The 11,362-nt window shown below is 38.5% G+C and overlaps 1 protein-coding gene across 2 annotated transcripts in view; it reads left to right on the top strand.

Annotated features, from left to right (window-relative positions):
• Positions 1-7,075, top strand: part of LOC103481980 (angiotensin-converting enzyme) — a 19,878-nt gene extending 12,803 nt beyond the window's left edge. For both annotated transcript variants that reach the window (XM_008437847.2, XM_008437846.2), the window contains 11 exons: positions 105-192; positions 311-454; positions 1,488-1,679; positions 2,094-2,191; positions 2,339-2,511; positions 3,535-3,758; positions 3,838-3,982; positions 4,090-4,188; positions 4,351-4,473; positions 5,207-5,391; positions 6,105-7,075. In XM_008437847.2, coding sequence (XP_008436069.1) covers positions 105-192; positions 311-454; positions 1,488-1,679; positions 2,094-2,191; positions 2,339-2,511; positions 3,535-3,758; positions 3,838-3,982; positions 4,090-4,188; positions 4,351-4,473; positions 5,207-5,391; positions 6,105-6,313 — 1,680 coding nt within the window. In that variant the 3' untranslated portion in view covers positions 6,314-7,075. The remainder of the gene's footprint in view (positions 1-104; positions 193-310; positions 455-1,487; positions 1,680-2,093; positions 2,192-2,338; positions 2,512-3,534; positions 3,759-3,837; positions 3,983-4,089; positions 4,189-4,350; positions 4,474-5,206; positions 5,392-6,104) is intronic.
• The last annotated feature ends 4,287 nt before the right edge of the window (positions 7,076-11,362 follow it).

Here is an 11,362-nt window from a genome sequence, read left to right as displayed (position 1 = left end):
TTTTATTTTATTTATTTATTTATTTTTTTTATTAGCTATTTTCATTTGTTCATTTCTGTATGATTGGGAAAATTTGACGTTTCATCTATTTTTTATTTTTGCAGTTAAATAATATTACGTCTAGCATGGAGACCAAATATAGTGTGGCAGAAGTTTGTAGGGCAGATGGCAAATGTCATCCACTGGATCCAGGTAAAGTTAAGAATTTTTCAACTTAATTAGAAACATTTAGAGATTAAATTTATGCTAAGTGTAGAACTAATTAGTTAATCATGATAGGTAGTAATAAAATATAACTTTCTGTTTTCAGATCTCCAGAAAATCATGGCAGAGTCCAGGGATTATGATGAACTGTTGTTTGCCTGGAAAGGATGGAGAGATGCTGCTGGCAAAGTAATTCGTGACGATTATAAGAGATATGTTGAACTGGTCAATAAGGCTGCAACACTCAATGGTATGTCATCTGGATCTAATTTTACCCTACATGTACAATTCCCTCGTTCCCTCTCCAGCAGGAAATGCTTTCCAGGTTGCCTTAGAGGCAGGGAATGTAATTTAAATGAATGCTGACAAATATAAACAATGGGTGAATGCAGAATGTTAGACTGGTGTCTTAAACTGTGTTCCTTAACGCTGCAGATGTTTGGACTTTTTAATGCATAAAAAAAGTTTTCAGTGGCACTGATAATTAACCTGTATGCTAAATTTTCCAAGGTTTTACTGGTTTTTAAAAGTTGTCAATCTTGGTAAAACAAAAGTAACCCTTTGTCAGTTATGAAGTTTTAACACAGAACACTGGTGTATATTTTCTTTATTTTGATGAAAAATTCTGAATAATTAATGCATGCACCATATTGCTCCAACTGGGAAACAGAGAAGACGGTGCTAACTTCTTAGCAGAACCAGAATACAGGAATCATCCTGTGTTGTTTATGCCAATATGTGCCGAGCTAACACAAGCTATGTTAGCAATTGGCACAAATTGGCAAAGTGTGGAAATGCTGGTTCAGAGAAAATTGTTGAAAGCTAGGGCTAAAAACCAACTAATCTGTTGTTTATGAAAACCTAAACTGTAAATACATTTGGCATTTGATCTTAAAGTATATTTAGGATTCACTATTAATAACATTGAGCAGAACAAGAATATCTGTCTATTCATATTTTGTGTGTGTGTGCTAAAGTAAACTATATTTACAGAAGGAAAGTGATATTTTCTGATAAGAGAACATTTACAACAGAATTATTCTGCATCTTTTGCAGCTTAAAGTTATTCAGCTGTTAAAAACCTCAGAACTGAGCTTAACACTCCTCCACAATAACTATTTTTGCTTAAGCAGTTCAAATAAATCTCAGCTTCAGGCGAGTGCGGTCAGGGAAAAGTGGGTTAACCCATAACCCCGTCGACTTGATGAGGAATGTAGAGCAAAACTGTGAGGCAAAAGTGTCACTTTAAATACACCTGTGTTAACCTCCGGTGCCGTTTACAGGGCATTCTGACAACGGGGCTTTCTGGCGGTCCCTGTATGAAACCCCAACCTTTGAAGAGGACCTGGAGGCTTTGTGGAAGGAACTGGAGCCGCTCTATCTCAACGTACACGCCTACGTTCGAAGGGCTCTTTACAAAAAGTATGGCTCAGATAACATCAACTTAAAGGGGCCCATCCCTGCTCACTTGTTGGGTAAGTGTAGAGCTTTTTGGTTGAAAATCATATGCACAATGTATCAGTAGCTTGGCTTTTGCACCGGCTTCATGTTTTCATTGTAGTAGGGTAGTGTGGAGAATAACGTCAAGCAAGGGCAGGAAAAATCCCTCTCTGGCAAAATCCTTGGAATTCTAACTCTACAGCCACAACTCTCCTTTTTTATATGGGAGTAAACCCCATTCATATGCTGTCTTTGGCTGCAGATGCCTTTGGATTTCAGCTAGATCAAATTTTCTTTTAGAGGCATAAAGCGTGAGAATGTGTGTGACAGTTCCACATGGACTCACTCACAATCCCACATGGTTAAACAGCGACACGGCAGAGTGACCTGCTCCCTAACCTCTTAGTCTTTGACATAAAAAGTGCTGCTATTCTGCTTCAACATTTCAGGCAACATGTGGGCACAGTCATGGTCTGGAATCATGGATTTAGTCTTGCCTTATCCAGATGCCACACAAGTCGATGCCACACCAGCTATGGTGGCGCAGGTAAATAAATGCACAAAATATACAGAACATAATGATCATAAGATCATAAAACAAAGACCGTCTGTTGGTTCCTCTGTACGTTAAAGCCTCTATTGAATTCCCAGAGAAAATGTCACAGTCAGTGCAGGCAATGCTGTTCTTGTTCAGGGCTGGAATGCAACCAGGATGTTTCAGGAATCGGACAGGTTTTTCACCTCCCTGGGTCTACTGCCAATGCCACAAGAGTTCTGGGACAAATCCATGCTGGAGAAGCCGACTGACGGACGCCAGGTGGTGTGCCATGCCTCTGCGTGGGATTTCTTTAACCGAAAGGACTTCAGGTTGAACTCTTGTTAGATTTTTCTTTTTCTTTAAAGATCTTACAGCAGTGATTCCCAGCCCAGTGATTCCAGGGTTGCTAGATCTGATAGAGTTTCCAGCCTAAAAACAACGTAAAAACCTGACCAACCAAGTTAGTAGCTGCTAAGTGGACACATCTTTGTTTGTATTCTGCTAATTTTGAACAAACACAATTTTGCAGTTGCTGTTTTTCCATTATATATTAAAATAAATGTGAATAAGCACGTTCATGCTTATTCACATGTTATATGAATAAGTCATTAAAAGTCATGGCAGCGACAGATGAGGTATATTCACAATTCAGCCAGGGTGCCAAATGCTCATCCATCAGCCAATCAGAGGAGACGTCCACGTCTTATTCAGGTGTTGGAGCAACAAGCCCCGCCTACTTGGGAACAGCTACGTATTTGCCATTTTGGGCGAAATTGTAGTTAGCCATTTTACAGAAGAGTTAAGGATTCAATATGTTGAAATGATGCATAACTTTTTATGTGATTCATGTGATGCAAAAAAGTGTTTCCATTACAGTTTTGTGAATTACATCTATTTTAATATGGACAAAAAACCACTGTATTCTAGCACAAAACGTTTTCCTAATTGGCGTGTTACGCACATTTATTTTCATAGTTTCAATTTTTGCTATTTTAGGGTTAATGGAAACGCAGCTACTGACTAGCTTTGTCAGAGACATTTTTTAGTCTTAGGTATGAAGAGAAATTAAGAGTACTTAGATAACGTTACTAAGGAGGTAAGCTTAGGAAGAGTGATAACATGCAAGCAAATACATTTAGGAAGTGCAAATTGGGAAAACATCTGGTATTCATCTTACAGGCAACCCTCTTTCCTTTTATCTGTCTGACTTCCTTCTTTTTCCTGTGAAGTTCAGGAGAGAGTATAGAAGTGAGTGTTTCTGTATTGTGGTTTCAGTTTCCTGTGGCTCCTTTGGAGCTTTAAGAAATGATTTTAAGGCTGAACTGTAATTGTGTGTCTGCTTGTGTTTCCAGGATAAAACAGTGCACCGTTGTGACTATGGATGACCTGATCACTGTGCACCATGAGATGGGCCATGTGCAATACTTCCTGCAGTACAAAGACCAGCCTGTTTCATTCCGCACTGGTGCTAACCCAGGCTTCCACGAAGCCATCGGAGACGTTCTCGCGCTGTCCGTCTCCACGCCCAAACATCTGCAGAGCATCGGGCTCCTGGACAAAGTGGAGAGTAACCACGGTGAGCCACGATAAGAGCAATGCATTTGTTTTTTGCTTTTGGTTTGTCTCTAAGTAATAAATGTCTCACTCTTGTGCAGAGAGTGACATCAACTTTTTGATGAGCATGGCGTTGGACAAAATTGCCTTCCTGCCTTTTGGCTACCTGATGGACCAGTGGAGGTGGAAGGTCTTCGACGGACGCATCCCATCGTCAGATTATAATAAAGAGTGGTGGAACCTCAGGTGAAAAACTTCAGCTATAAAACGTGCTTGTTATCGTAATTGCTCATCATAAAGTGGTTGATTCCCCATTAACAATCAAATTTGTAAATGATGTTTGTTTATTGCAGACTGAAGTACCAGGGCCTGTGCCCCCCTGTAACCCGCACAGAGGATGACTTTGACCCGGGCGCAAAGTTCCACATCCCTGCGAGCGTGCCATACGTCCGGTAGTGCTGCGTTTGCAAAGCAAATGAGACAGCTAGCTTGATAAATGCTTTGACATGCTCATGCTCCAGCTATAAATAGATAAGAAAATAGGACTTGCACATTGTACGCATGACTTGGCGGTTAGGCATAATCCTTTAAGTGCATATTTTCATATTTTTCAGGTACTTCGTCAGCTTCGTCATCCAGTTTCAGTTCCACAAAGCTCTGTGTGACGCAGCTAAGCATAATGGGCCTCTGCACACATGTGATATCTACCAATCTAAAGAAGCTGGGAAGCTGCTGGGGTTAGTGTGCTCTGAATCCTACAGATTATTTTATAGCACGTGTCAAACTCAAGGCCTGGGGATCTAATCTGGCCCACTGTAGATTTTATGGTGGGCCATAAAAAGTTATCATGTGTTTTCCAGACAGTATCTACCTGAAAAAAAATATAGTACTTAAAAAAAGGCCAGTTGTGTTCTTAAATATTGTCACCTTCCTAAATTAAGTGATTTTTTTTTTTTTTTTGCTTAAATCATCTTTTGGCAAAATATGATTTAGGCAATTAAATTAGGAAGGTAATGATATTATTTTATGAAACCAATCAAAGCAATTCTTATCCATATATATCAGTGTGAAATGACGTTCAATGTTTAATTTTAAGAAGTACTCATTCAAAAGAGAGGGCTAATGGGCTAGACGGTTTTAGCAATACTTTCGGACACGACCTGCCCTTTAAGGACATCCGTGATCTTCATGTGGCTCAAACTGAAAATGAGTTTGACGCCCTTGCTCTAGGATCGTCTTCTCTTGACGGCTGGAGAGAAGATGGAGTGATGTGAAGAAGTAATTCATGTTTCAGAGTGAACTAATTACCGTATTAAATAAACAGAACTAGAGTGAATTCAAAAGCAGTATGGGAAAAGACCATCCTAACTTGCCTGGCCTTGTGTGAAAAAGTACAAACCACAACATTTTCAACAACAAACCCTTCATCTTCCTCTTCCTGATCTCTGCTTTGGCTGTCACCGCTTGCAGGGATGTGATGCGGCTCGGTTATAGTAAGCCGTGGCCGGAAGCCATGGCCATGATCACGGGTCAGTCCAAGATGAGTGCCCAGCCTCTCATGCAGTACTTCCAACCTCTCATCACATGGCTGGAGGAGCAGAACAATAAGAACAACGAGGTCCGTGGGTGGCCCGACTATAACTGGAGACCTTCAGGTATGATCGATGCATTCAGGCATTCACACACAAACAACCGCAGTGTTCAGTGAGTGTGACTGACTGAATAATGCCATCTTGTATGCTGACTCATCAGCATTCAAGATGGCATTATTCAGTCAGGCATCTTCCTGCTGAGAAAAGTGCATGGAGATTGAACTGATTTTGTTGCATCATAAAAAAACTCAGTGTATCTAGTTGGGATTGTGTGTGTTGGACCAACACAAAGTAGTGCAGAACTACTAACAGTGGGTGGACAAAAGTCAACCCACTGCTGCCAACGTAACAACTTTTTTGCTATATTTAACAACATTTTGTCCAGAAAACTGCCATCAGTGCACCCCTACCCCTAATTACAATGACTGAGCAAATTAAAGTTCTGTTGTGTTTACATGTTTGACCAAGCTTTAGAAGTTATTGTATTTAATTATGCTGTACTTGTGCACAGTTATCAAATACATTTGTAACTCAGTATTTTTATGTCTGTTTTCTGGGAAACATTTCAAGTCAGTTCTGCTCTGTTTCTCTAAGCCTCAGATATCTGTATCGGAAGTGAAAAAAATTAGTTTGATGGATCCTTAATTCTTACTGGGAGAAGGTCAAAACAAACAGATTTATGACAAACTTCTCCAAGTAGTCGAGAGTCCACTGCTTGGTAATCTACATAAAATGTGATATTTTCATTAATTATTAGCTTTACGTGTGTCTTTTAGATATAGGTGAAGTTACAACGAATGATGATGGGAAAGTTGAGTTCCTGGGACTAAAAGTGGACAAGACCGCTGCCAAAGCTGGTCAGTGGTTACTGCTATCAATCAGCCTGGCTTTCCTGTTGGTCATCATCCATCTCGCCTACAGATACAGGAAGTCCAAGAAGCGTAATAAGTCCTTATCCATGATGGAGCTCAAGCAAAAGGACTAGAAGTACTGTAAGTCTGGGCTGATTTTATCGTAGCAACCACAAAGCCAACCTCAATGTGAAGAGCTGCAGAACGTCAGAGCACATTTTTTCCTGTACAGTTCACTATTCCTTTTCTTTTTTTTCACACTGAAAGATGACTCTGAATGTCAGGAATCTCAAACTGCTTTGTCAGTTTATATAAATCAGAACTAATGTTAAATGTTTTTATACTATCCAAGAAGTATATCTTTAATAAAAAAGAAAAATCTGGCATTTCACTGATGGTTTTGTATTTATTTTTGGGATGTTTTATGGTAATAAGGCATAGAAGTTATCTAGTTTTGATCTTAAACACTCCTTTTACTTCAAAGTAGTTCTGTAAGTTGAATATTAACAATTGGATTCATGATAAATATGTTTTAATATTTCTAATGTGTACTTTACCAGAAGTGGACAAGTTTATGCTTATGTTGTTCAAAATGTGACATTTTGTTCTTACCTGTTATGAATACACTCAAAATAATTTGATGTAACAAATAATATATTACAAGAAATAAAGAAATGTGTATATATAAATAGTGGGCACATTTAAAAACTGCGTGTGGACAATGGGGAAAAATAGTTCATTGGATATGTAGATTTATTTTGACTTTGTTTCTCTGAAAAATATAAAATTTTTTTAAGTGCATTTGAACTTTTGTAAAATATAGCTATAGGTAATTTTCTTAAGTCGTTTATTTTAAAAGATGCAACCTGCCTCGAATAAAGAATAAAAAAATCTGACCATGGAACTAGTTTTATTTCACACTGTAAAAAAAAAAAAACTTTTCTGGTTGATCATTTGTATATTTACTCTGTAGGCTTTTATTCAATTTATTATTGTCTGGCAATGCAAAAAGACATCAGTTGTAATTTATTTGTAATATTTAAGTATGAAATAGGAAATGTTTTTAAAATGTATGTCTTTCATTGTTTAAATATGTTTTAATATCTGATTTTATTTCTGTAATAAAGAGATTGAATTCTGCCTTCAGCTCATCTAGAGGATGTTTGCTTATTTTTGCCTTTTGGACGATTTCGGGATGCAAAGAATCTAAATGATATCAATATGTAAAGGTATCAGTCAGGAAAATGGTACAAAAAATGTATTCTAACAATATATCTGCATCTTTCTAAAAACCTCTCAAAACCTTGTGGGGAAAATGTGTCATGATTTTCTGAAACCAAAAGTTGAACTTTTGACCAAAATACCAAGAGGCAAGTTTATCACAAAAACAAGCACAAAGCTTTTCTTTAGTTGAAACGAGTTTTTAATCAAAATGGAGGAAATTATAAACAAATTGAAATACCAACTATTTTTGATCCCAAAACTTTCAGTTGTCTACTTGGAAAAATGAAAATGGAATTCATTCTTTAGTGATATTGGCGGTCGAGGTGGATCTAAAATAAATAAATAAAAATAAATCTGGCTTCACCAGAGGAAGCTTTAGAACTAAATCTGGCAGAAAATGTGTGGGGGTTACCCAAACAGAACAGTGGAAAACTGAGGCTCCCCACAACTGAGATATTTGTAGAACTTGTACAGAATATTAACAAGTCGAGCTGTGATATGCTAATTGGAGATTTGTCAGTAGCAAGTGGTGCTCCGGTCTGCTGTGACCAGTGGCGGACAAAATATTCAACTCAACTACTTATTAAGATATTCTTATTCAACTACAAGTAAAAGTTGCTCTGTCAAAAGTTTCCTCAAGTTAATGACTTTTGAAAATATTAAAGTATTCAAAATTACAAGCTATATTTTCTGATGTCAGAACGATGCTGTGTTGTTTTCTGAGTGCTTTTGCAGAACCTTGGAACTTGCTAAAACCACTCTGCTACACAAAGTCTACACCACCTGTGAAAACTTCAATATAAAAATCCAATAAAATCTATTTTTTTAAAAAGGGAGAAAAAAACAGAAGAGATTTTTTTATCTCTCCACAAACAGCAACACTGGCAGAAAAGCTTATGAAGCTAAGACATGGTCATGAGTGTGCTGGTTTCTCCGCTTGACTTAACCCAACCTCCTCCACTGCCGAATGGGCTCTTTGCAACCGAGCCGCTGATGAGCTTCCGCATTCGGGGAAAAGCGGCTCGGTTGTTTCCGATCTATTGAAAATTACATTTTAGACTAGATGCTTGTACATCGATCCGAAGCCCCAACAAATAAGCTGGAGAACGGTTTCAAGATGTACGCCTCTTTATACATTCACTGACACGAAGGTGAGTTTTACTTTCTTTAACTTTGTGGCTAACATTAACCTTAGCTTATGCTAGTAGGCAATATTCTCAGACATTGTTCTTGTAAAAATGTGCTATTTAAGTATCTAAACATTCTAACGGACAATGTTTTTACTTTATTTTCAAGTATACTGTGTGTGTTTATTGTCGTTAGTGTCAGAGACTAATGGGGAGGTTACGGTTCGGGCTTTTTACTTCCGAAGTATGACAAAGCACAAGCCTCATAGCTTAACAGTAGTGCAGCTCTGGTGTCAGAGATCTGGTTTAGCTGACTGTTCAGGTTCAAAGTTGTTGCTTTTAGAAAAAATATGACCGTGTTGCTTAATGTCTCCGTGTTATTTCGTTTTATTACCTTTGCATGTTTCTGGTGAATAGGACGGTGTTTACAGCAGTATGGACAGGCGGATCAGTTGCTGGGGTGTCTGGCTCTGGTCTGCTCTCTCGTTCCCATACACTGGCTCTTTCAGGCTGAATACAGAAGTGATTCCTTTTTAGGCTGAAGAAGCTGATCCGGAGTGAAGTGAAAGGCTGCAAACATGGCTGTGCGGCGTTAGCTTTAACTGGTAGCAACGAATATTTACAAGCCACTGATTTCTTAATTCAGGAACGCTTGGAAATTAATGAAAGTTTAAAAGCCCATTATATTAGGAAGACAACAAAGTTCATAGTATTGCTTTTTTTTGCGTCTGAAATACAACTTGTCTTTTCTAGCTGTAGTAGTAACGCAAAGCGGAAACAAGTGAGCCGCATTGGCTCATGCAGATGTGACGTCAACGCCGTACGTGCAAAGAGCCCATGGACCTTACCACAGGGGCCGCGTTTCATTGGCTAATGCCCATTTTACGTCACAGCACAGCTACCACGTGCTTGACCGTCTCACAAACGCAAGCTACTGTAATAAATACATGCTTGTGGACTAGCAGACCGGCAGAAAGTTTTTGCGTCAGGTCTCGAAAAAGAATGGTTCTCCACTGTCAGTGGGGTATCTGTACAGGCGATGTCAGGTATCCTGATCGTGTTTGTGGAACTAAAATTTACAGATTTCCAAAATCTGAAACGGAATGTCTTGCTTGGATCAAAGCTTGTGCACAACCGCATTTGCAGCTCAACCGTCGTAGGATCAATAAGAACAAAGGAGTGTCTGCTGGTGTAAGAATTATTGATTTGCTTTCTTTGTGTTTAGTGAATGAAAAAAAGAGTCAATAATAAACACATCCATTATGAAAACCTTTTAGCCAAGTACAGCATAATGGCAGTACCGATACAACTTTTGCACCTTGAAGCCTGTCTGTTACAGTCTTACGTTAGCTGAACAGATCAATATGCAATGTGTACAGTATCTGACATACATTAAAGATTTTATTTTACCTGAAAAGGCGTTTTACTAAACTGTAATCGTGTTAGCCACGCTAGCACCGAGTACCGTGTATAGGGCCTAGTCACATTCAAACCCTCTAAACCATGAATGCCCGATTTACCCAGCCTTGCAAGAACAATAGGCGTCAGTGATCTTGTCCACAGCTATATTTATGCTGAGGGTGTGAGTATCTGCTGTTTTTCTCATCGACCGGTAGCTTTTCGCACAATGTTGGAGGCATTGCATGGCTTAAACACCTTGATGTCGTCCAAAAAAGATGACATGAACTTGTTGGTTCCATTGTCGTGGCTGATATTTTTTGAAAATCCGGCAGAAATGCTACACTAATCGACTCAGAAATACTCTGCAGAGAGTCAGTCGAAATGAAAAATACCATGTTTACACATAGAAGCTAAGCACCGCGAGGCTTTGCTTGTGAGACATGTAGTCACGTGGGGCGTTTCTGGGAGGAGCTTGGTCAGGTCCATTTTGTTTGAACCAAAGGCGGAGGTGAGCTCACGACACTTTAGGAAGATGACGTAACTTCAAATCCCAGCTGTGAGTGGCGACTGTGATTGGTTCCCCTTCTTGTGAGGGTGTGGCCAATTGCATTTCAGTAAAGAAAAGCAGTAACAGCAGACTGCAAAACTTGGCTTAGCATAGTCAAAGGGCTTAGCATAGCGACAAGCTTCTAGAAATGTCAAAAGTAAACTGTTTGCACAGATAGCTTGGATAAACAGAAGGCTTATCCAAGATCACTTTTAAATAAATGGATGTGGCGCTTTAGCAAAGTATTAATTTAAGGGTGTGCACAGTTAGAAAACCAGAGTGAATCATCTTATTTTTTTATTTATTTTTTTTAGCAATGTATTTATCAAATAAATTGTACAATATATGGGTAATATTTATATTTTGGCATTTAACTGCCAGAACTAGGCAGGAGCAGTAACTTTCACATAATAGCGACACATAATATAGTGAGAAAGTTTCTAATTTTTGTATATAAAATACGCTCCTCTGACAGTTTACGACTTCTTAAAAAGCATAAAGGGTTCTCTCTGAATCCTTCTTCTCACCATTTCTTCTAGATATTTAAACATCCCAAGAGGTATTTACTGTGAACGCCTTTCTTTTTTAGACTAGAAGATATGAGATTTATATCAAAATCAACATAAGATTAATATCTCATTAAAATGAGAACGATTTCTTGTTTTGAACCTCAAGATGCTGCTCCCAAATTTATTCCCATCTCTGGCAGTTAGACATTAAAGGTGAAAAATTAATTCAGAAATTTTATCGTAGTCTAACTTTTCCAAGGGACATTTTATCACAGATAAAAACCATTGTCTATTTGTCCTGTGCCGCAGTTGAAATTCATGGTTCCAGTGTTGGTCAACAGTTTCATATGGAAAAACGAGAGCAAAAGCCAGAAA

This window comes from Poecilia reticulata, linkage group LG19 (assembly GCF_000633615.1).
Source record: "Poecilia reticulata strain Guanapo linkage group LG19, Guppy_female_1.0+MT, whole genome shotgun sequence".
In the NCBI taxonomy this organism is placed as follows: Eukaryota; Metazoa; Chordata; class Actinopteri; order Cyprinodontiformes; family Poeciliidae; genus Poecilia; species Poecilia reticulata.
Note: the sequence above shows the minus strand (reverse complement) of the source record. Positions and strands in the feature narration are given on the sequence as shown.